At 38.6% G+C, this 26026-nt stretch overlaps 1 protein-coding gene and 1 pseudogene across 1 annotated transcript in view; both read left to right on the top strand.

Annotated features, from left to right (window-relative positions):
• Positions 1-26026, top strand: part of DDX1 (DEAD-box helicase 1) — a 32205-nt gene that overhangs the window by 272 nt on the left and 5907 nt on the right. The window contains exons 2-19 of the mRNA XM_019656381.1: positions 2518-2569; positions 2846-2909; positions 3906-3935; positions 4523-4619; positions 6450-6497; positions 9516-9599; positions 9836-9919; positions 10315-10391; positions 10890-10962; positions 12595-12671; positions 12797-12911; positions 13627-13765; positions 15802-15862; positions 18945-19043; positions 20001-20090; positions 20858-21046; positions 22139-22190; positions 24776-24922. Coding sequence (XP_019511926.1) covers positions 2518-2569; positions 2846-2909; positions 3906-3935; positions 4523-4619; positions 6450-6497; positions 9516-9599; positions 9836-9919; positions 10315-10391; positions 10890-10962; positions 12595-12671; positions 12797-12911; positions 13627-13765; positions 15802-15862; positions 18945-19043; positions 20001-20090; positions 20858-21046; positions 22139-22190; positions 24776-24922 — 1578 coding nt within the window. The remainder of the gene's footprint in view (positions 1-2517; positions 2570-2845; positions 2910-3905; positions 3936-4522; positions 4620-6449; positions 6498-9515; positions 9600-9835; positions 9920-10314; positions 10392-10889; positions 10963-12594; positions 12672-12796; positions 12912-13626; positions 13766-15801; positions 15863-18944; positions 19044-20000; positions 20091-20857; positions 21047-22138; positions 22191-24775; positions 24923-26026) is intronic.
• LOC109390232 (ATP synthase subunit g, mitochondrial pseudogene) lies at positions 8707-9046 on the top strand (annotated as a pseudogene).

Below are 26026 nucleotides of genomic sequence, written 5' to 3'. Positions count from 1 at the left end.
CGCCGGAGGGCGCTGTCCACGGCGGCGGCTCCGAGAGGCCCGGTGCGCGCGCTCCGCGGTGCGGTTGGCGCCGTCCCTGCAGCCGCGGGCCGGGCCGGGCCTCCGCGCCGCGCCTTCTCTCCTGCCGTCTGCGCCCGGCCGACCTGCCCGGGGACCCGCGGCTGCGCCGAGGATGCGGCGGCGCTGCTCCAGCCGGTCTCGGGTCCCCGGCCCGCTGCGCGTTGGGTCGGACGCCGGAGTGCTGCCAGGGAGCCTTTTTCTGCCGGCGGCCGAGGGGGACTCGTCCAGGCGGACGAGCAGCAGGGCGTGGGGAGGGCTCAGCCGGGAAGAGGACCAGCCTGCCTTTTTGGTCCGGTTTTTTTTTCAGGACCTTCCAAAAATAAAATTCCCAGGCATAAACCTGGTATTTATTTCTTGTGGATCAGCACTAAATTGTATCAACATTCACGTTAAATAGTGAAGCTATTGGGAAAGCGTTTTCAAACTCATACACACGAGCCCAGCTTACGTTTTTAAGAATAATTATTTACCTTCTGTATGGTACCCTCCTTTATTCCAAACAGGAATTGAACTCAACCGTAGTTTTTCCCTCCTTCCATTATCATCCTCCGTTTATACATCCACCATTTTAGGAAGCTGCAATAAGTTTTATATATACTACACGTGATGCTTTTATATAGCAACAAATGTATCAATTCAGGCCGACTGTCTTTTAATGTTCTTAACCTATTAAGATGACTTCAGATGTTATAATGCAGTAGTATACTTTCTCCATTTTTTTCCATTAAGACTATTAGGAATTCCAAAATTTTAGTCATGAGAGGATTCCTGATGGTTGTTGCATCTTCTACTAGGAGGCAAGGGCCAGTTTCTTTGATAGCTGATTTTCTTTTCCCAACTCTCCTAAAACAAGATTTTAGAGCCAAAGCGGGTAGGGCAGTTCCAGGTTGTCATTTCGTAGGGTCACTTCTTTGGGAGTCATGCACGAATTTCAGGAATGTTAGGGTAAAGGACTAGAAGAGTCTGTGATACGAAATAAAGACAAAAGTAGAATTAAAGAACATGAATATTCCGGTTTTTTCCTTAAGCGTTAAAAATGTTAAATTTAAAGAACATATAGTTTCAAAGCAAACATGCAGAGAGCATGACCAGAATGGAGTAAGAAGTTGTCTAGAATGTGCTGAAAGCAGCCTGTGGTTTCTGCTTGCGATTTAATAACAGTTTCACAAGCAGCTTCAACTTGCAGTACATTATTCTGTATGCAGCATATTTGAGACCATCACTCCCTTTGTTCAAGCAGTTTGCGTTTTAGGAGACAGAATCAGACTCTTAACGGGGACAATATTTAGAAAGGTGTGCTTGGATATATTACTATATTAGATCTTGATTAGTTTTTCGATCTCTGGATTTTCCTGTGGAGATTTAGAGGCAGAAGGGCTTTCCTTTTTGAAGAAGATTTTTATATTTGCACGTGCCATCAATGTTTACATTAACTAGTTTACTATATAAAATTTTAGTGTATTTGCTAGTATGATTCTTCTCACCTGATGCAAAGAAAAAGCTACTTTTGCAATGGATTTGTATCCAATTTGTAGATTTATGCCTTTTGTCAATTACCAGAAATACAAAATTCCCAAGTTGGTTATTTCTGGGCTTGGGAATATTTGAGTATTGTAATTTTTAAAAATAGGAATATATACTTCTGTCATAAAAATAATAAAAGCTGCATTTTTTTTTATAAATACAGACTTTAAAAAATCACTTCTGTGGGATGGAGGTTTATGTAATCCAATAACTATGTAATTACCCTGTATAGTTCATTTTAGAAATGATAAAAATGTGAAAATTCAATCAGAAATATCCAAGCTATTCATTTACTACTGGCTTTGAAGTAGAATTATTTCAGTATGAGAACAATGAAGAACAGAGTAGTTCTTCAACTTACATTTCCAGTTACCCAATTGTTCACCACTGGCTCCTCTTTTTTCAGTTAACCCGAGTTTCACTATGGCTCCCGGTAAATGTGGGCTGTCTCCACTTGCCTGTTCACTCTTCTCAGATCCCTGAGGGTATTCACATGGTTCTCGAATCGCCAAGACACATGCATTCCACATTATCTCTAGATGAAGCAACCAAGATATGCTGGTCTAGAACCCTCATCTCTAACTCTGGCAGATTTTTCATTGGTCACAGGAAGGAAACACCGGCGGCTACTATGTATTAAGTGACAGCTATATGCCAAATGTATTATGTATTATCTGTAATCTTCCTATACCTCTATAAGGTAGGTAATATTAGCCTCATTTTGTGTATAGAAAACAGGTTTATAGCTTGCCGAAGGTAACACTGCTAGTGACTGAGCCTTGCTCCAAAACTTAGTAGTGCCACACACAGGACGTATTCTATAAAATGAGCTATTTTTCAAAGCCTATTCTCTGTTACATGAACGGTAATTTTAAGAGCAATATGATTTAAGTTTAATGTGTGTAGTTTTTTAAAATTAAATTTTGTTTTCAGAGATGGGTGTTATGCCTGAGATTGCACAAGCTGTGGAAGAGATGGATTGGCTGTAAGTACACAAAGCTTAAATGTACCTGCGACAATAATGCTTCATAATTTAAATTATTTTATCAAGTATGTTTTTGGTCTTGTTGAGTAAGTGAAGTTTTTCTTGTGATTCTCTATAGAGTTTCCTTTTAAACTTCGGTATACTTCTAGTTGAAAAAGATTGGTAGTATTTACCAAATCAAATTCGCTGTTAGGTTTATAGTTTAACATGCCTTAATTAGCTTAGGTGATTTTTTTTTTTTAACTAACTAAATTTTTCAAAATATGATTCTTTTAGTCTCCCCACTGATATCCAGGCTGAATCTATCCCATTGATCCTAGGAGGAGGTGATGTACTTATGGTATGTTTAAATTTGGCGAGGTGGTTGGGAGCTAGGGGTTCGCAATTCTGGGGCTGTTTATGAACTACTTTAAGTGGTCCATAGGCTTAAAAATGACATTTTCACCAAATTAATTTTATTTATTCACAAACATTTATGATACATGTACTGTGCTCAAAGTGTTAGGTAGAAGTTACGGGGAACACACAGGTGAGTAAGGTGCAGGTTTTGTCCTTGAGGAGCTTAAACTCAGGAGCATGGTGAGATGTACACAGATAAATGTCATAGAAGAGAACGCTGCACCTTTGTAAGGGATCAGAGTAGAATAGCATTCAAGCGTGGGTCCATTTATCCTCCCGGATGAGGGACCATATGGGGCTCTGATTGGAGGAAGTAGATTTTGGACAAGGGAAGATGAAAGAGGAATGATCTCTAGGTAGAGAGCTCCTCAGCAAAAACTGGGTAGGAGAATGGAGAATGTGATCCCGGAGTAGTTCAATTTGATGGAAGCATAAAATATGCGTGTCTGGTGGGGCGTACCTTGAGTTAGATGGTAAATATGTAATGGGTCAGGTTATTTGGGCTCTCTCTCAAGTGTCGGTGTTAAAGAATTGGGTATTTGTGGCAGTGGAGATCATTGGAAACTTTTAAGTAGGGATGTATTACATGGTTAGAATTGTGTTTTTTATGAAGACTAATGTGGTATCAGCTTGTAGCATAGCTCTGAGAGACTAGATACGGTTAGGATACTTTTGTAACAATCTAGGTCAAAATAATGAGGCTTTAGATTTAAATAGTAGCAATGGGAAAAGAAAGGGGAAAACAGATGTTTGAGGAAATGGGAGAGAAGTGACAAGACTGGCAGTAGGTAGAATTGACTAAGGAAACCTGAGTAAGCTAGAGACACTGAAAATAAAGAGAACTAGTCATGTATTAAAGATTTCTACATGGTATCACATTAATTTGACTTAATTGACAACTTAAACTATGAAATCCACTTTCCTCCCCCCCTTCTAGGCTGCAGAAACAGGAAGTGGAAAAACTGGTGTAAGTAATAAATTTAAATTGACTTTGTAAAGAGTTGATTTTTAAAGTAGTTTTTACTTTGAAATAGTTAAACAACCTCCAAAATGTAAAGAATTGATTGTTTGCCACTGAGAATGATATTTTTGTTGCCAGCTAATTCTGAAATAACATCTCTAAGAGTATGACTTTAATAATGTAGTTTTAAACTGGTCTTGGAGATAGCTACAGTGTCTTTAGTATTTATATTCACTTTGGAATTTTAATACAATGGCTCTAGTAATAAAGAAGTTGCAAAGAGAGGTTGCCCTAAACTAGGGAACCAGTTTGTCAGGCTGGATGGTGTTTTTCCTCCTTAGTTTAGATTCAGTCTGCAGAACCCCATTCCTTATGATTTGGGGCTGTCAGCTGGCTACTGTTTCCTTCATTCAGTCAACTCTCTCTTATTATTACCTGACTGGTATTTTGTGTTTGGGCAAATGAAATTGGAGCAGCAATCTGGAATATGCGTAATTACTTAAAGTGCATGATAACATTTGTAATTTGTATTGATTATTAAATTGTCATTAATATCTGAATGCGAATATAGAGAATTATTGTTTCTTTTATAGGCTTTCAGCATCCCTGTTATCCAGATAGTTTATGAAACTCTGAAAGACCAGCAGGAAGGCAAAAAAGGAAAAACAACAATTAAAACTGGTGCTTCAGGTAATTTTTGCATATTAATATTTTTCTTTTGTATGAATTAGTAATTCTCATCCCTGGCATTTACAGATGTGAGATTTGGCTATGTGTTTTTATGAAGATCTGGGGGTGTGGTATTGGCATTTGCTGCACTGGAAACAGATGCTAAATGTCATATAGAGCATAGACAGTAAAAGGTCCCTCCTAAAATACTAATAGCGCCCTTTTTGAGAAAACAAAATTTGAAACATATTTAGTTATTTTAATATTTTTATTAACTTGATGATAACTTTTTGTGCCTAATACTGAAGTAAGTTAGTACAATGTTTTACAGCAGTATTTTACAAATAATTGATGGAGTAAAAACTCATCATGGTGGGAAATATGCCTTTTACGGGGAAGAGAGGCACACATTTACCTTTAAGATGAGAAAGGAGGAGCCCAAGAAGTTAAACTGTAAAGTATAAATTTTCAAATCAGTTTTTTATTTTTAGCCCTATCTACATGGAGATTGGTCCTTTACTAGGGTTTTTGGTCCTGTCTGTGCCATGAACAATCTTATATCAATTTCCTCATCTGTAAATTATGTTGCTTTGATTAAATGGTTTCTGAATTCCATTCTATCTTGAGTAGTGTATGGTTTTGTTTTAACATTTATTTCATATTTTAAGTCTTTTGTTTCATAATACAAAGCAGGATTGTGACAAAGTTGCAAGTTTAAGTGGAGGGCAATTTGCCGAATCAACAATTTCTTCTCAGTACTTTGAAAGTAACAATGTTTCGGACTTCATAGAATGACCTCATTTGTAAATAAATTGTGAGATAGATAATGGATATCAACTCCTTGGACTGTTGGCCTATTCAAAAATAGTTTCAGAACTTGTAACAAGTATAAAGCATCATCTATGTATGGTTATAAAAGAGAATGCTTCCAGAGGAGGGTAACCAGAATGGCCGTGGTTCCAAAAGTCATATCCTATAAGGAATAAAGAAATTGGATTTTTAAACATGGAGACACAAGTAAGAGACAAAGTTAAATCATTGAAGGGAACTTGAGAGAAACTAATTGTTCTAGAAAGTAGGCCCAGTACTAATTAGAAATAATCCAGATGGAGGTTTCTGTTTAACTTATGTACTTCCGGGTAGGTAGAGATTAAGCCAACAGTGGGAGAGGGAACCTTAAGAGGAAGTTACTTTGCCATCATTCAAAGTGGTTAGGCTGATGATAGATAGTGTTTGACCAGAAATAATCTAGAAAAGATTTCTACCTTGAGTGGGAAGTTGGGCTTGAAAATATGTTGAGTTATCTATAGCTATCAGGATTCTTTGGTTATCCATATACCACTAAGATGTTTTAGAAAAGGAAAATGCTGATCCCACAAAAGTAAGGAGAAAAAAAATAGGATTTTTGAATGTGCTACTGAATTATTTAAGATAAAGGAGATCCTTTCCTTTAAATTATGATAAAATGATAATTTGATCTTGAGATGTTGGTCAGTTATTTTCATTATGATTGAAGTCAGCTTATTTAGTTTCCAGCACGCGTTTTATCAGTGCCCGCAGAGTTAGGACAAAGATCAGTGCCACCTAATGCCAAGGGCACTGAAGCCAGTGAGGAGAAAGGCTAAAGCCCCAGGTGGGCCAGTGTTTGTCATCTTTCCCATGTTTCAGCTTTCAATTTCAGTGTTGCCGCTAATAAAAACACTTTTACTTGGACGTTCCAAACAATGTGTAAAACTGTATTGAATTTAGAGGAATTAAGGTATCATATAAAATACAAACTATTTGCTTTAGTTTTGGTAGTGTTTTCAATTTCATGTTTGTGGGTAACTTTTCTTATTTTAATTTGTTTAGTGCTCAACAAATGGCAGATGAACCCATACGACAGAGGATCTGCTTTTGGTAAGTGGATAGATTTTACAGCTCATTTGTAATTCAGAAACTTGTTTTTAATAATACCTGAGAATATCAAGAAAATTTATGAAAGAGAATAGTTAATGAAGATTTGGAAGACAGTATTAGAATATAGTCACTGTAGTTTAACTGTTTAGTACTGACGTAGGAACAGACAAATAGCTTAGTGGAATATGGTGGAAATAGATCCCAGTGTATATGAAAAGGTGATACGTAGAAAAAAATACTACTTCATTTTAGTGGGAAAAAGGATAACTTATTCAGTGAGGGCACTGACGTGACTGATGATCCATCTGGAGCAATACTAGATTGACTTATCATCAGAAAAAAGTCCTCTATGTAGTTATATAGATAGATAGATAGATAGATAGATAGATATCAAATTAAATGTAGAAAACTACATTTATAGTTTAGGGATGGGGAAATTTTCCAAACTCAAATGGGAAACTCAGAAATTGTAGAAGAAAATATTAGATATATTTGTATAAAATTTAAAAATACAATATATAGATGGAAAAGACATTACAGGAAAAAGTCAATAGATGAAAAATAAATACAGAAAGAATACTTGCAACACTGATGAAAGATAAAGAACTCCTATAAACTGGGAAGTGGTCCTTATGTAGATGGCAGATAAAGTGCTACCTGTTTTCATAAGAAAGATAAAGCCAATATGCAAAATGGGCAAAGAATATGAATATGAAGTTCACAGAAGAGCCTCTCCAAATGGCAGTAAATATGCAGAGATCAAGGTTACAGGAAGTAGAGAAATGGAAATTAAAGTTATACCCACCTGATTGGCAAAAATCCAAAAGAGTGATGACTGACTTATGAATTATTGCCTTTCTGGAAAGCATTTTGGCATTACCTATTAAAATTTTATATATATATATATATATATATATATATATATATATAATATATTTATATATTTATGTATATTACGCCCCCTCCCCCGAAGGTCTAGCCCATTGGAATGAAAGTGCCAGTATGCAAGGATATATAACAAACCTTTCTGATCCAGCATTATTTGTAATGATAAAAACCGCCAACAAAGTGAATGGCTAACAAAGACTAGGTGTATCCAAGGACTGTTAGGCCATTTCAAGAATGAGTCAGGACTTTGTAGAACTGTCAGGAGTGATAAGTGTCAGGAACAGAGTTGACTTGGAGGAATTTTCAGCAGGTGTTGAGGAAGAAAAGCAGGATGCAGAGAAAGGTGGAGTGGGCATGAGAAATGCCAAAAGCAAATAAAGAAAAACCCCAGACTTCCCCTCTCCACCATATGATACCTAATTTATATTAAAGTTTATATCTGTATACATGCATAAAGAATTTTAAATATAAAAATTTTAAGGATTTGTCATTGCTAGAGAAGGTTTTGCAAAGTTCGAAGTTTTATGTAATGTAGTACCCTTATGAGTAAGATTTATACTTTGAATAAGTAGTTTAGTTTTAAATAAGTGAAGTGAAAAATGTAACAACTACAGGTTTATCCGTGCTTTTTCCTGCTTTCCCTTTATGGTTCCTGGATCCATGAATCAGGGACTAAGCAAGAGACAGTTCCTGTTTTTTGGTTTGTTTGTTTTTTTAGTGTAGCATTTGCTCAAGCCCTAATTTATGCATAAAATCAGAGCAACAAGTCTTAATGAGTGGGTGCTGCGTCATCCTGAGTATCCCTTTCTTTAAAAGACTATAGGGCCGGCCGAGTGGCGCGATGGTTAAGAACTCGCTTGGGATGCCAGAGGGCCCCGGTTCGGATCCCACATATGAGGGCCAGTAACACTGCCCTCCACAGCTAAGATGCTGAACAACAGCTCAACCTGGAGCTGGGCTGCCTATGAGTCGCCGGTGACGGCGTGGGCTGCAGTCCCTGTGGCAGTGGATTGCCATGGGCTACCGTGTGTGGCCAGCAGCCACCGTGTGTGGCCAGCAGCCAGCGTGAGCGGCTAGCAGCCGCAGTGAGCGGCTGTCCAGAAGCCGGCGACTGATCTGCCTCGCCAGGGAAGAGCGCAATGATGGTGCCAACTTGGGCCAGTGAAGCAACATCCTCCACAACTAGATTGAAGAACAAAACGACAGCAACTTGTCTGTTCCCCTTTCCCCAATTCCCCAGCACTGTTCCCATCCCCCCAATTCCCCAATAAAAATCTTAAAAAAAAAAAAAAAAAAAAAAAAAAGACTATAGAAGGAGTGCACGGACTTTCCATCCTAGAACCATGGCCCAGTTTGTCCGTAACCTCGCAGAGAAGGCCCCGGCGCTGGTAAACGCTGCTGTGACTTGCTTGAAGCCTCGATTGGCCACATTTTGGCATTATGCCAAGGTTGAGCTGGTTCCTCCAAACCTTGCTGAGAACCCTGCTGAATACAGCTATTCAGAGCTTGAAAAAAATAGTCAGTAGCGCTCAAACTGGTAGCTTCAAACAGCTCGCAGTTAAGGAAGCTCTGCTGAATGGTTTGGTGGCCACTGAGAGGTGGATGTGGTTTTATGTTGGCGAGATCATAGCAAGCGTGGCATCACTGGCTATCATGTTTGAAGACCTCTCATTAACATCTGTGTCTTTTGGGTTTATTGTTTGAATGTTCTTGGGCCATGTGTGATCAGACTGGTATTTGAATAAAATATGTCAAAAAAAAAAAAGACTATAGAATAGTTTTCTAAACACATTTGTGTTAGTGACTCAGCTACTATTAGTGCAAGTCAGATTAGGTGCTCTTTTGATTGCTTTCTAGACATATTGCAGTAAAATCTTGTCCCAGTGAACACGTGACAGTACAGTAACAAGTCCCCAGCGTGGCTGAGGCCCTGCAGGGGAAGACCAAGGGCCGTTCATCACCGATGGGGAAGATAGCACTGTCACTCAGGAATCAGCATGTCTCAGTGTCTGGCATGCTGCAACAAGTGAAGGAATTACTTTATTAGTGAGCCTGAGCGGTCCTTACTTCGGAATGCATGATGGATATAATCTGTACTGACGTGGTTTTCTGTGTTTCTCCCAAATGCAGCCATTGGGTCAGATGGCCTTTGCTGTCAAAGCAGAGAAGTGAAGGAGTGGCATGGATGTCGGGCCACCAAAGGACTAACAAAAGGTGCGCAAACAGCACTCGCCCTTGTGTAAGCTTCTGCGGTCATGCACTACAGCATGAATGTTCTTCACATAGCTTTAACTCAGGGACCTGAGAAGGTGTTTAATGTTGCACAAAGACCTACAATTCTTCATTTGGGTCATACCAATTGTAATTCAGAAACAATGGGAAAGTGGCTTCATGGTAAATGAATCCATGTGTGTGATTTCTAGAGATCCTAAAGTATTTCGCCCTTGTAGGCAAACACTACTACGAAGTGTCCTGTCACGACCAAGGCTTATGCAGAGTTGGCTGGTCTTCCATGCAGGCTTCCTTAGACCTGGGTAAGTGTTTCTAAGACAAATTGAATCTATTGATTTATGTTTGTGAATTGTTAACATTGTTTTATAATAAGGAGCAAAATAATAAACTTAACCATATAAAGTTTATATTGTAGAGACATGGAAATCAAATATTTATCTGCATACCAACCCATTCCAAAAAAGATTGAAAGTACCAAAAAAAATGTAGAGCAGTGTAAAATCAGGAGGAAGGGGTTAAGGATGTGAGGGCAGTTAGAGGAGTTAGCATGCAGGAGTACACACCATACAGCACTGCACAGACGCTCTAAGTTACTGTAAGTTTGCAAGTTTCTTTTGCGGGCTTTTAGTTTCATATTTATAAAATTTTAATTGTATATTTACTCTTACCTCACTTATAAAATATTTTTTAAATCTAGGCACGGACAAGTTTGGGTTTGGCTTTGGTGGAACAGGAAAGAAATCCCATAATAAACAGTTTGATAATTATGGAGAGGTAAGTTCTATTATTGACTTACAGCATTAGTAAGCTTTCTTGCGTACTTGATCACTCATGACATGACAGGGTATAGAAATGATTGTCAGATTCAGGTGGATTTTGTGAATGTTTTCCACAGATAGTTCAGGTTTGGACTTCAGTGAAGAAATGTTACAAAATTTATTTAGCCCCTCCAAAGTATATTACTTTGTGTTCTGTTTTCACCCCATTTTGGTTTTGGCTTTGACTTTAGTATATATGTTATTCTGATTTCTTATTTTTAATCATAGTGAATCTAAATATACTTGTTCTGGTGAGTCCAAAGTCATGTCGATTCTAAAAAGCCACTTCCACTATTACGTATGAAACGCTATAATAGGCATTTCTAACACCTACATTAGAGCTGCAAGGAATTATTTTGAAACACTAACACATACTTTTGATGCAGATGTATTTGAACTATTAACTTGACGATATTCTTTTGTATTATCAGCACTTGACTTTCTGCTTTTTTAGGAATTCACTATGCATGATACCATTGGATGTTACCTAGATATAGACAAAGGGCAAGTCAAATTCTCCAAAAATGGTAAGCTTTCTGTGGATCATCTCATTAGAGAAGATATGTGTTACCCAATATTTGTGATTTTTAAAAATCCTCTCACCTTCTTCTTCAGTCCCTCTGCCTCCGTCCCTGTTTTTCTTGTGAACAAATGCTTATTGAGCATCTGCTATGTGCCAGGCACCCTGGCAGGCGCTGGAGAGTCAGCAGAAAAAGGAGGAGACAAACATGTTTATATCTGTGGGGCTTACCTACTGGTGGAGAGAGACAGATGCCCTGTGTTAGGTGGGCACAGGTGCGCTGAAGGAGAGTGTAAATCAGAGTAAGGGAATGGGGAGTGATGGCTGTTTTATACAGGATGGTTAGAGAAGGCTTTCCTGATAAGCTGATATTTGAGTAGAAATCTGAATTCGGTGGGTGGTGGGTCATGCAGATATCTTAGAAGAGTTTCAGGCAGAGGGCCCTAAGATGAAAGTGTGCTTGGGGAACTTGAGTAATAGTGAGGAGGCCAGTGGGGCTGGAGCACGCCGAGCATGGAGCAGGGTGGTGGAGCATTCGTTCAGTGAGGTAGAGAGTCCAGGCTGTGTAGGGCCTTGTGGGCTGAGATACAGATTCTTTATTTTGAGTGAGATTGGAAGCCGGTAGGGTTTTGAGTAAAGAATTGCTATCATCTGTCTTCAGTTTAATAGAAACATTATAGCTTCTGTGTTGAAAATCAGCTGGCAGGTGTGTGGTGGATGGGTGGTAGCAGTAGGCAGGGAACCAGTTGGATGCTAGACGTTCTATTTGGGACATTTTAAGTTTGAGACACTTAGTAGGCATCTAAGTGGTGAAATCAAGTATGTAATTAAATGTGCAAGTCAGGAGTTCAGCGGTGGCGTCAGGATGGGAGGTGTATCTTTGGGATGATAATTAAAGCCACAGGACTGGATGACATCACCTAGGGAGAGTAGATCGGGAATAGGAGGGACCTGAGGCCTGGGGTATTCTTGTGGTTAGAAGTCAGCAAACAGGAGAATCCAGCAGATGGAGGAGGAAAGCTAGAAAGGAGGAGGAGAATCGAGAGACTCAGGTCCTGCAGTCCAGGTGAAGGAAGCATTTGAAGGAGAAGGAGCAATCAGATTGTGTCCAGTGCCATTGACAAGTCCAGTCTGGGAAGATTGAGGAGTGAGAAGTAAGCCCTGGACCTGGCCATGAGCTTGACGGGCGTTTGAGTGGAGCAAGGGGTGAACGCGGGGAGCCTGGCTGGGAATCAGTTCAACAGAGAATGGAATGAAATTGGACACAGTGAAGATGGGAATCAGGGCGTTTTACTGCAAAAGGGAGGGGAAAATAGAAGCTAAATGGAGGAACACGTGGGTTCAAGGAAATTTATCTGTGTTTTAGTATGGGAGCTATTATGGGATGTTTGCATGCCATGGAGTGTCTAGTTGAAGTGTGTAATGGAAGCGATCCAGTAGAAAGGGAATAATTAGAAATGTAGAGGGAGAGTGGGGACAGTTTCAGGACTGAGTAAAAAAGTGAAGAGGTCGGCTTTCAGCAGCGCAGTTTATCCTCGGTCACATGCGGGAAAGCAGGAAAGCAGGCAGGCTGGAAGATCAGTGGTGTGAGCATGTGGAAGTTTCCATTTCTTTCTCTCACTTTTTTTTTCTTTTTAAGGAAAAGACCTTGGTGTGGCATTTGAAATACCACCACATATGAAGAACCAAGCCATCTTTCCTGCCTGTGTTTTGAAGGTAATGAAGAACCTAGTTAGAAAAAATTCTGCTGTGATTATAAGCTACTTTGATCTGCATCATTTTGTATTGGCGAGTTTGTTGTTAGATTAAGAATTTTCATTTTCTCCTTTATTCCCCGCAAGAATGCTGAACTAAAATTTAACTTCGGTGAAGAAGAATTTAAGTTTCCACCAAAAGATGGTTTCGTTGCTCTTTCCAAGGCTCCGGATAGTTGCATTGTCAAGTCGCAGCACACAGGTATTGGGCCTGAGGGGAAGGATTTCAGGGGTGCGGGTGGTGGAAACCCCAGGAAGCAAGGCCTCTCTTAATGCATCAGTTACGTATACTCCCCTTGGTGGTTTGGCCACACACCTTTATTTAACACTCAGTCAAATTCAGCTTCAAAACTTAATTCACAATCCCTAGGTATTTTGTTTCAGCATAGGCATTTTGGGGATCCCAGTAATGATGATGATGATGATGATGATGTTTAGTATTTATAAGGTGTGCTTATTAAGTGCCACAGCACCGTGTTCAGTGCTCTACACGGATTATTTAACCTTCACAACAACCATGAAGGTGGTACTCCCCCCACTTTACAGACAGAACGTGAGGAGTAGGGACTCGACGTAACCTGCCTAGGGTCACAGAGCAAGTAAGTGGTAGGACCGGCTCGAGAGCTCAGGCTCTTACCTGTTGTACTGCCAGTCGATTTCAGTTACTGGAAGTAAGAGCATCTCATAACTTAGTTGACTTCATCACGAAACATAGATATCAGCTGCAGTTACTGCAAGTGGGTTTAAAGAAACCTTAGTTCCTTTCAGGAACCTTAGCTCTGTTTTGTTTTATCTCCTGTACTTTTTGACAGTTGTTATTTAAAATGTTGATAATTGGAATGTTTGTGCTCCTGTTTTACAAACAAGGTACTTGGAAGGGAGACTGGACTGTGTTCTAATCTGTTGTCTCCTCTTAGGTAACGCACAGGTGGCACAGACCAAGCTTCTCCCCAACGCCCCCAAAGCGCTCATCGTCGAGCCCTCCCGCGAGTTGGCTGAACAGACTTTGAATAATGTCAAGCAGTTTAAGAAATATGTCGATAATCCTAAATTAAGGTAACGCTTCCTTTTGTGCTCAAATGTCTGCTGTCGCGAGGTTTGAGGTGTTTTAGAGAAGAGTAAGGTAAACAAAAACTGAGGTAGAAATTCAGTATGTATACATAAACACATGTGTGTGAATATATTTAACTTTGATAGATATTAGCAGTTATTTTCTATATAAAACTTTAAATGGTAAGTTTGATTTAAAAAAGAAATTGAGATTTTTTTTTCTGTGTTCCTTACATGAAGAGTCATGGTTTGCAAAACAGTATCAGTAAAAATTAATCTTTTAAAGGGAGTGTTTCATTCATTAGAGTCATCACCTCATTTGCATAGACAATGTATTACTCTAGTTCTAGCACGTTGGTAAATTGAACGTGGCAGGGTTGGCTCCAGCCTGTCTCACAGTGGTGACCTTCTTCCCTACGAGTGCTCAGACTGGTCCCTGTCGAGAGGGCTCTTCCTACCCTTAGAGGGAGACCATCGTTGGGCGAACTTGGGGAGCTCCTTGCTCAGTGGCAGTCCGTCCCTTTTAATTTGAGGAAGGCCATAGCATGTAAATAAACCTCCTTGTCAGTTGATTTGCCACTTGGGTTTTGTTAATTTTACTTTTAATGACTTATTGAAACAAATTCACACACCATAAAATTCACCATTTAAAGTGTAGGATACAGTGGTTGTTAGTAAAGCCACAGTGTTATGCAGCCATCACTACTATCTAAGTTCAGAAATTTGAATTATTGGCATCACAGGCCCATCTTTTTAACGTTGACCTTTCTCACAAGTAAAACTTATTCAGGGATAAATGTTACTTAGTGAAAGTTTTTAAGTAAAATAACTCCTAATTTTGTTGATGCATGTCACTCATCTGGTAACTATTTGAATACCTACTGTGTGTGACACCTTAGGCTAGGGATCAGGGATCTAACAATGAGAATTAGTCTTTGTTTGCATAGGATTAAGTGTGGGGATAGTGTGGAAGGGAGAGAAACAACACAGTGATAGAATGCCTTGAGGATATGGTAGGGATGTTGAGAGTCTTTTCCTGTGCTTATTGGCCATTTGTAACTTCTTTCAGATCCCCTGCCTGTTTTTCAGTGGGGTTATTTGTCTTTTTGTTGTTGAGCTTTAAGAGTTATACATATACATATATATGTATGAATGTATAACATTAGATTTATGATTTGCAACTATTTTCTCCGATTCTGTGGGCTGGCTTTTCACTCTCTTGATAGTGTTTTTTGAAATACAGCTTTTTAATGTTGATGAAGTCCAGTTGATCTGTTTTTTTCATTTGTTGCTTTTGTTTTTGGTGATGTGTATAAGGAGACTTTGCCTAACCCACGGTCATGAACATTTACTCCTATGTTTTCTTCTAAGAGTTTTATAGTTTTAGGTCTTAAATTTAGGTCTGTGATTCATTTTGATAATTCATAATTTTTGTGTATAGTGTAAAGGAGAGGTGTAACTTCATTCTTTTGCATGTGCATATCCATTTGTTCTAGCACCATTTGCTGAAAAGACTATTTCCCTCCATTGAATTGTCTTGACATAAGGCAGTCTTTTTTAGCTTAAACATTTTTTTGAAGTATTTGGAATGAGAAAAATTTAAACAACACAAAAGGATATTTCATGAAAAGGATGTCTCCTTTCACCCCATCACCCAGTTTTTAGTTATTCTACCCAGAGGCAACTTTTAAAAATTGATGTTTATATATTATTTCAGAGCTATTTTATACCCATATAACCACATACGTCTAAAAAAGGTAGATTGAAACGTGATTTTGGAGCGCCTGGAATTCTCCTAGTGTGGAAGGATGCGTAGATGAGGGTTGAGGCTTCCTGGGCTCCGCGCTTCACGTTCTCGCCAGTTGCTTTAGCATTTCGTTAGGCTGCTGGAAATGAAGTGCTTTGTTTCCATCCTAAGCCAGACTTTCCTCGTGGATTCTGTCTCTGTGACTTAACTTTAATCACCACCTAAAGAAGTGGATGCAAATCAAACAGTAAAGCACACTTTAATATTTTTATACATTATTATTCTTGTATTTCAGGGAACTTCTGATAATTGGAGGTGTTGCAGCACGGGATCAGCTCTCTGTTTTAGATAATGGGGTAAGTTCTTTTAATTTTTCAAAAATGTAACATTATGGGTGGCCATTTTGGCAATATAGTGTTGTGTTTCAAGAAAAATCAAAGGAGGCTGACATTAAAACAAAGTAAAAAAAGTACATATTTGTTCAAAGACATCTTTCAAGTATGCCTTTTCTTTTCAGAAAAGTACACAGAACAGTAAGTCTCTTCCAAACCCCTCAAGCAAAATTCCAGCATATATGATTTTTTTTTTTTCGGATTACCTTTGAGCACCTGAGAATTTCCTTTATTCTTGCTTTCATGAGTTAAGAGTCATTTCTTTTGGCGATAATTAAAAAAGAACCGGAGTTAAGACTAGAAATGGAGATAAAGTGGATCGCAGAGGAGGATAGAATTTTGGCAGGAAGGCTGTTGGACGTGGTTCCAGTAAGAGGGAGATGAGTTCGTCTGTGTGTAAGGGGCAGTCTTAAAGGCTGTGCCCAGGCGTACCATGACAAAGGACAGAGCTGAGGCTGATCCTCATTATTGGGAGAGAAGTGTGAGAAATTCTTAGCTGCTCATCAATTCCTTGTAGCCAAATACAGGTGGGCCTTTATAAATATTTTTTATGTATGAAATAACCTTTTCCTTACAAATTTCCCTCCCATTTCCTTCCCGAAATACTTGACCATTCAGTCTAAACCACCTGGTAGTGAGTCATGTCACATAAATGCGTCCTCCCGCCAGTGCCATCGGCTCCCCGTCAAACAAAATTTTATGCTGACGATTTAGATTAGACCTGCTGTGGCATAATAAGAGCAAAGAATCGCGTTTCTGTACTTGTTAGTATTGCTGTAAGAGAGAGTATCGCTTTAATGTGTTATTATCTAGTGTTATATTTTAGTGGCTGTAAGAGAGATTTAATATGTTCATTTCCAGTCCGTGTTCCTTAAACCCAAATCCATTTCCTCCGTAAGTTATTAAGTTGCTTAACTCATGTTTTCCAGCTACAGAGCTTTTAGGGAATTAGATCTGCTTCCATCAGTCATACCTAAAACTGCGTGCTGGCTGAAGCCGGTGGCAGAGTGCAGGCGCTGTTACTCCATAGCTTTCTTGGCAGGATTCAGGGTCATTGTACTTGGGGCCTAACATGCCCTCTTTCTGCTCTTCTTTCTGTCTTAAACCTTCTCTACACCCGTCACCTTCCGCCATCTCCTGACTCAGCCTTAGCCCAGCGTGTCTTGCGCTGGGGCAGAAGTCAGATTCAGAGTGAGAGGGTAGAGCTGTTGAATTCTTTGAGTCTTTAAAAGTTGCAGCATATGCCCCTGGTGCGGTAGGGACCTGATGGAGTAGTTGGTGCCATTATACAAGTCGTCCAGGTTGATCTCTCAGGCTTTTCCAATCTAACTGATGTTATTTTATTTTCAAATCTGAGAGACTTTGTATCTGTTTTCATGCTGACTCCACCTATTGACATTGAGGAGGGCAGAAACTCACAGAGTGGGTTAGAACCCTGTAGTAAAGGGATATTACACATGGAATCAGAATGGCATTTTCTTCACGCTGTGTGCAGCACCTGCCACCCTGCTTCGCACCTAGTAGATGCTTAATACATTGAACTGATTTTTATCTTCATATTGTCAGACAGTATTCTCTAGGTTGAACTGAGACTTGCTTGTACAATAGTGAACAATACAAACGAAACCATAGCTTCAGAAGTGTCTTATTTTTCATGGGAATATAAATGCATTGGGTCAAGTTGAAAGTCCATTCAGCACAGTTTTCCACTTTTTCAAAGGGTAAGATTGAAGTAATGAGGCTAGTGGAATGCATTTGTTAGGAGACAGTTACATTTTAGTTTAGCGTGGAGAAAACAAAAGAATAGGAGTGATTTTTCATGCCTATCGATAAAGAGTAGAAGCTTTAAAACATATAATTCATTGAATGATTTTATATAAAACCTTATTTGTGTTCACACACATACATCCACATATGCACTTTAAAAATACTTAACCTTTATTGACTGCTTTCTAGAAACGGGCCACACACTGCTAAATACCTTCCGTGCGTTTCCTTGCTCAGTTCTCACAATAGCCCTCTGAGATGGCACTGTTCCCCAGCTCTACAGATTAGGAGGAGGGCTCATACTGGATATTAAGTAACGTGCCCAAGATGTTACAACTCCTGGGTGGAGCTTACATCAAAGCCCATGTTCCTCATCACCATACCAATGGGCTTGATGAAAACTTGTGTGGGGTGAGCGTGGAAAATGTCGCTCATTGCACTGGCGTGGCAGTTTACCATACTGTTGTCTCAGTGGATGTTTGAAAAATTTATAATAAAAAGCTAAGTAAAACTTGTTCTTATTTGATTTAGGCCTTTTATCACCATTGAATCCCAGTTTGGGTACTTAGTACTTGTATCATCTAAGTGCCTTAGACTTTTGTATTCTAAACTTTAGTTTCTCATTTAAAAATAGGAACAGTATGAGTAGTGTTTACCTTCATGGTGCCATTAATTGATACAGTACTTGTAAAGTGTGAGCACCGTACCTGCTCTTTATAAGCACTTGGCAAGTAGTAATTACTATTTTCCTGGGTAGTCAGATCGTCATTATTATCAACTATAACCAAATACATTGAATGCCTAGCACACTAGGCATCACAGCCTTTGCATATCTCATCTCTTAATTATCACAAGCATCTTGCAAAACAGAAGGTTTACTCCTTTCAAAAACAAGGAAAGTGAATCTAGAAAAGAGTAAATAAGTTGAGGCCACATAGCTGGGTAGTGGTCAAACTGGGATTTGAATCCTGGTTTAATTTCAGAGTTCCTATAAATTCATCTGATTTTCACTTGAAAAATACAAATTTTATGTATTAGACTACATGTAATAGTTAAGGATGTCAAATTCAGTTGCCACATTCTTCATAGTAATCTCAACCCAAATACAAGTTTGATAACATGGCATTATCAGTATCTCCTTTTTTTACAGACTTAGAGTTCAGTGTGACTACTTCAGTATGCGAGGTTTTATGACATGTAGACTCTTGTTGGTTGGTATTTTAAGGTGATTATAACAGTTCTTCATTTTTCATCAGGTGCTCCTTTTGGTATTTTTCAGGTGGATATAGTTGTTGGCACTCCAGGAAGACTAGACGATTTGGTGTCAACTGGGAAGCTGAACTTATCTCAAGTGAGATTCCTGGTCCTGGATGAAGCTGTATGTTGAAATATACTTACGCTTTTTGAAAGTGTTTGCTTATAATTTTGGAGATAAAATATGTAAAATGATGAATTAAAAATACAATTCAGTCATGATTCAAATACCTAGAGATAATCATTGTCACCAGTTTGGTATATTTTCATCCACTCCTTACATTTACGTAAATATTTTATGTAGTTGAAATCAAGCTTTGAGGAACCCAGGAAATCTTTTTTTTAATGTATTATAAGTATTTCATGTCATTATTTGTAAATAATTTTTAAAGGCTGTCTAATGGTTTCTTTTTTTTTTTTTAGCTGAGCTCAGCGGCAGCTCAGCTCGGGCCGAGAATCGAACCGGCGACCCTGTTGCTCAGAGCTCGCACTCTTGAGCGAGCTCTTAAACAACTGAGCCACTCAGCCGGCCCCTAATGGTTTCTTATATATAGATACTTCATGATTTATTTAACCACTCTTGTTACTAGATATGTAGGTTTGTTTTTCTTCCCAAATAGTTATTTTTGTTTGTACATATTTTTTCACATTAGAAACTATTTCTTTATATCATAGTTGCAAAATGTGAACTGTGTGAAAAGACATTATTGTGTTTGATGCTCTTGAGACATGTTTTCAAATTATTTTCAAGATGGGTTGAAGTCGTTTTTTAGCACAGATTTTTGTTCTTGTTTTCTACATTAATATGATATGCTTAAAGACATGTGATAGGAGCTATTAACTCTTGTATTCATTCTAGAATATTAGAGTATCATTATTGGATTGTTTATTGTTAGCTTTTTCATATTTTAGTCACATGGGATTTAAAGTTGAATTGATAACTTGTTAAATATCCAATAGAAAATAAAAATTCAGGAAATGTGGGGATATGTATGTGTATGAGTTACATTTTACGTTGGTTTTAGAAAAGAAAGATTTGACTGATTAAAAAAACTTACACTATTCCTTGCTTTCCATGCAGGACGGGCTTCTTTCTCAAGGTTACTCTGACTTTATAAATAGGATTCACAATCAGATTCCTCAGATTACCTCTGATGGAAAAAGACTTCAGGTATAAAATGACTAATGCACCTTAAAATACATGTAAATAATCATTATGTATTAATGCTTAATTTTCTTTGTCTTACAATAATTTACATCTTGTTTCAGTGTTTCCTGATTAACTACTCTATAAAACATTTTCTTCATCACTTGGTTAAATAGTGCACACAAAAGAAACAATCTTAAAAGCTGCTTTTAGAAATAAAGAAGGGAATAGGAGGAAATGACGTAGGTATTACAGAAGATATAAGTAAAAAGTCTTAGTTTTGTTTTTTATTTCTACAGAGCATTTAGAGTGTATGTTCCAGACTATGGGTACTGTTTCCTATTGGAAGGAAAAATATTTTGAGCTGTGGAAAAACAGTTGTTTTTTCAGTAATTCTTAAAATATTACTCTTATTTTTTCTCATCTTTCTTAGAAAAGAATTCGATAGGTAGAGGCTTTTAAGAGAAGGGGATAAATATAGTTTAGGTAAGTTTATAAGTTTTTGATAAATCTAAAGCTTGTAATGTTAGATCTTCAAAACCTTTTCATCGTCTCAGTTTTTGTAGGACCTTGAGGAACAGATGGCATGATTTCTGTGGCAGTGAGGGCACTAAAGCGCAGGGAGATTAACCTGCCTGAACTCACACCACTGGTTGTTGCTACGGTCAGGCTTAAACTTGTCTTTAGGTTCTAGACTTCACGCACTTCGTGCCCCGTATCAGTATTCATAGGTAGAATTAATATTACTATAAAATAAAAGTTTATCTAAATTTTGATTTTTCTATTCTTAGGTGATTGTTTGCTCTGCTACTTTGCATTCTTTTGATGTAAAGAAGCTGTCTGAGAAGATAATGCATTTTCCCACATGGGTTGATTTAAAAGGAGAAGATTCTGTTCCAGAAACCGTACACCATGTGGTTGTCCCAGTGAACCCCAAAACTGACAAACTCTGGGAAAGGCTTGGAAAGAACCACATTAGGGTAAGTGCTTTATAGTGTTAACAGTCGCATATAATAAAGCATTCCTAAACTAACTTAACCCCGGGTTCCTAGTGATGCTTAAAGCAACCAGATACTGTACCTAAGACACCAGCACATTTACTGGAAAAGGGTAGGCCTTTAAGGCACGTAATAAGTAATGGACTCGTCTTTTTTTTTTTAAGATTTTATTGGTGAATTGGAGGAGGGGAACAGACAAGTTGCTGTCCCCCCGTTCTTCAGTCTAGTTGTGGAGGACGACGCCTCACTGGCGCATGTTGGTGCTATCATTGTGCTCTTCCCACGTGAGGCAGATCGGTCGCCGGCCACTGGATGGCTGCTCACGGCAGCTCTTGGCAGCTCATGCCGACTGCCATCCACTCACTGTAGCTCATGGCAGCCCACTGCAGCAGGGGCTGCAGCCTATGCCATCGCCGGCGACCCACGGCAGCCCAGCTCCAGGTCGAGCTGTTGTTCACCATCTTAGCTGTAGAGGGCACAGTGTCACTGGCCCTAATGTGGGATCTGAACCAGGGCCCTGTTGCTCAGAGCTAGCATCCGAAGCCAACTCCCAACCAACGTGCCACTCGGCTGGACCTGGACTCGTCTTTTATTCTCTCTCTAGAAAGGTGCTTTTGTGATCATTTTCCATGATACAATGTTTTATAAATAGGGTTACCTGTACATAGAGATCTAACTTCAGATACAGTGATTTCCATTTTTAGTAGTATTTTAGTGTCTTCTTGATGTGCCTGATTTTCCTAAAATCAATTTTATGTGTCCATCTTGTCATTTTCCCCCTTTATTAGATTTACTTTTATATAATAAGGATATGTTTATTCTGAATACACAATATTCTGAAAACCACCTTTGCATTTTTATTATTACATTTAAAATGGATTAGCCTTAAGCCTGCAGTTAATAAACAGTTTTTCTGAATCTGGAGAACAGTTTTGCCTATACATTATAAAGACATTATATCTGAAATGCTGCCTAAAGGTAAATACAATTCTCTCTTAAAAAAAAAAAACGACACCTGTTCTGAATCATTACTTAACCATTCCCCACACCTTTTTTATCCTTTCCTTTTGGTAGACGGATGAAGTACATGCAAAAGATAACACAAGACCTGGTGCTAACAGTCCAGGTAGGTTAAAACTATCAACAAAATGTGTTGAAATTGGTTGTTTTATTGAATTTATGTCCTGCTAGTCTCATGAAGCATTTGAGGTGATCTACAAAATTAGAACAGAAATCTGAAAGTAAAAGCAACAAAAATAATAAAGAAATGGGGAAGGCTGATTCCAATCAACTTAGAGGAATATTAATCACTGAGTTTAAGATGTTCGTCTTCTGGCATCTAAATTACAGAATTTTAGATTATAAATTCTCATTGATCATCAGAAATCAGCTGATTGCTCTGCTGACAGGTTTTTTATTGGCCCTGAATTCCAGGAGAAATGTCATGTAAGTTCTTCATATCACAGAATTGGATAACAAAGGAAAAAGGTGTTTAGCTACAGCTTTGTGGAAGATACAGAAATGCTCTAGAAATAGTTTATTGATTTTTTGAGTCACTACCCATAACATAAAATTTACCATTTTAACCTTTTGGTTTTTCGCATTGAAAGCAGTAAAGCAAGGGATTAAAAAGTTCAAAGAAATGAGCAGTCTAGAGCGGCTATGGAGTGCGAGCCTGGAGGACCCACCAGCCAATTACATTCCGTGGGAGGGCCCAGAGGATATACCATTTACTTAAGTAATTAGGTACTGGTGAAAGGGGTACCAGAATCACAAGTCCAGTAGTGGCTTTCCTTTGTAGGCCAGATTGATAGTAGGAGACGCTGTTTCAGAACTGGGCTAATGATTGCAATGGGGATGTGAGAATGGCCCACCTCCCCTACACACAGAGGCCAGGTGACGTCACGTAATCATCAGAAGCCAGGTAGATGCAGTTACTGTAATGAGCAGCAAGGTCGGAGTGGAAAGAGGGTGTCTATAGAGTTACAGAGATGGTTGGCCTCCAGTCCCTCCAGAGGTTGAGCCCATGCTGCTTGCCCCAAGGCCCCCACCATAAATCACATTGTTAGTGTAGAATAAATAGCAGGGGCCAAGGCCCCCAGGCAGGATATCCCATGTGCTTAAAGGTTACTGCCCACAACCGTTTGGACAAGGTTAACCCTTTACTGCCCATTTTCTCACTGGCACCTTTCATCTACATGTGCCTCTGTCTTCTGTCTTACCCACTCAGATCAAATTGGGTTTAATCATTTTTAAGTGTACAGTTTGATGGCATTAAGTACGTTACTACTGTGCAACCATCAGCACCATCCTCTCCAGAAACTTTTTCATCTTCCCAAACTGAAACTCCATATCATCAGTTTTTAAAAAGCCTAAGTTTCAATCTTGCTTCAGTGATGATATTACTGTGCAGAACTGAGACAGTTGTTTGAGGTGCATAATGTGTCAGAAATATAGGAAGACACGTCATGATACGGGACAGTGCTTAGAGAACCTGGATGGATCTTAATTAAACCCATTAGGCTGCATGTCTGATGTTAGGGTCTCAAGTGGATCGTTCACAAGAGTTAGGCGGCATTTGTTTATGGTTGGACTCAGTGGTAGGTTTTTGGTAAGTGTCTAGAAGGTGGATTATCTGAAGTCTTGATTAAAGAGAGTTCCTTTGCGTTCATTCAGTTGTATATGCAGCTCCAAATTTATAAGGTATGCTTAACTAGCCCTCTTGTTGGAGAGGAGCAGAGACACTGCTGATTCAAAACAATGCATCATCCCACTGTTTGGGAATGCATTTTATAAAATAAAAATTTTTACTGCTTCATATATTTTTCCTTGTAAAACTTGTGCTTAGTATATACTACAATTAGAGATGACCTGAGAGACCTTAGAAATATTTGGGGTTACAGAATTAAAATTTAGCTTCACACTGTAAAATAGAGATTTGGAAGGTGCTGAGTAAGAAATTACTAACTAAGCTTGATGTATAGTTTTTATTCCGTAGAGGGAAGCATGAATTTTCTGGTGTTTAGATTAATTTAGAAAGTACATTACATATATATGTGTGTGTGTGTGTATATATATATATATATATATATGTGTATGTGTGTGTGTGTGTTTGGGTTTTTTTTTTGTTTTGTTTTGTTTTTGTTTTTTTATAGCTAAGGCACCCTGCCACCTGTTGGCAGCTCAGCGGCAGCTCAGCTTGGTCTGGGAATCAAACCTGCGACCTTGTTGCTCAGAGCTCGCACTTTTGAGCTAGCTCTTAATCAACTGAGCCACTCGGCTGGCCCTTACTTATATTTTAACGGGGTTAAAATAACTGAGTAAACATTTATTGTGCATTTAGGGAAGTTAATGCGAGGCAGAATAGGATTAGTTCTCCATGAGAGGTAAGAACAAAGTTTTGTGTGGTTATATTTCTGTTTATTGGTGTGTGTGTATGTGTGTTTTTCCCTCCTAAGAGGTATGGCTGTAGGTCTTTTGGTACCCCATAAGCTGGCATCAAAAATATTAACAGAAACCAAAATAAATGAGTGAATGGATTATCTCACCATTTCACCCTATCTTATTATTTCTTGTTCTTGTTGATGGTACTTGTAGTAAAGCAGTTTTTTAGGTGAGTTAAGCAGTACGTCTATTGTGTGAATTCATGACAATTTCAGATTGAAATTCTGTTTTTTGCTTGTTTTGTGTTCTGTTATTGTGGTATTTAAGAGATGTGGTCTGAAGCTATCAAAATCCTGAAGGGAGAGTATGCCGTGCGGGCAATCAAGGAGCACAAGATGGATCAAGCAATTATTTTCTGCAGAACCAAAATCGACTGCGATAACTTGGAGCAGTATTTTATGCAACAAGGAGGAGGTAATGTTTCCTCACTTGAAATAAATTGTGTTTATTTCCTCGTTTAATAGGTTATTCATCTCGTGTTGATGTAGCCTAGAATGCATGCACAGAATTTAAAGCAACGGTGGTGCATTGGAAGTATTTGTGCTTATCCAGTGCTTTTCTGTGTGATAAGCCCTGAGGAAAAACAATGAGCTCATTTTCCACATCGGTACAGATTCTTTACAGGGAACATGGGTCACAGCATTTTTAAGGCCCTTATGTCATTTGGAAGAAGGGTAAAGTTATTGATTAACTTTACTGTTAAAATTTCCAGTGTAGTCATTAAATAATAGAATGTATATCTTCTAAATTGGTATATGCGGAAAAACCCTTAATCTAACAAAGGCTAACAAAGAAAGAGGAAGAAAATGAGAAAAAGCAGAATGGTTAGAAATTACAGAGTAAGATACCTGGTGGAAAAATCTGAATATATGAGTAAGCACTGTAATATATGCCAGTAGACTGAACCTGTTAAAAGGCATAGATTGTTAGACTGGATAAAATCTAGCTATATAGTGTTTACAAGAAACACACCTGAAACCTAAGCACATGCCAAGATTGAAAGAAAAAGGAATTAAAAATATTTATATATATCAGCTAAAATATTGACCTAAATTATTAGCTATAGTCTAAATCTAGCTGTATTAGTATGAGACAAGAATATTTGTAGAAATAAAGAGGATCACGATATAATAAAACATTCAGTATATAACAAGGAGATAGTGATTATAATTTTGTGCTTTCTATAATATACATCAAATATATAAGCCAACATGAAAAGATGCCCAGCATATCACCTGTGAGGGAAATGCAAATAAAATCCCACTGTGGTACCACTGTACACTCATTGAAATGGCTAGATTACAAATGGAACACGGAATCTGGGTGAGGATATGGAGCGGCCAGAGCATTTATAGGTTGTTGGTGACACTATAAAATGGTACAGCCACTTTGGTAAAAGGTCTTACAGGTTTGTTTTTTTTTGTTTTTTTTTAAAGATTTTTATTGGGGAATTGGGGGGATGGGAACAGTGCTGGGGAATTGGGGGAAGGGGAACAGACAAGTTGCTGTCCTTTTGTT

Source organism: Hipposideros armiger, unplaced genomic scaffold (assembly GCF_001890085.2).
Source record: "Hipposideros armiger isolate ML-2016 unplaced genomic scaffold, ASM189008v1 scaffold_0, whole genome shotgun sequence".
In the NCBI taxonomy this organism is placed as follows: Eukaryota; Metazoa; Chordata; class Mammalia; order Chiroptera; family Hipposideridae; genus Hipposideros; species Hipposideros armiger.
This window is presented reverse-complemented; position numbering and strand designations above follow the sequence as displayed.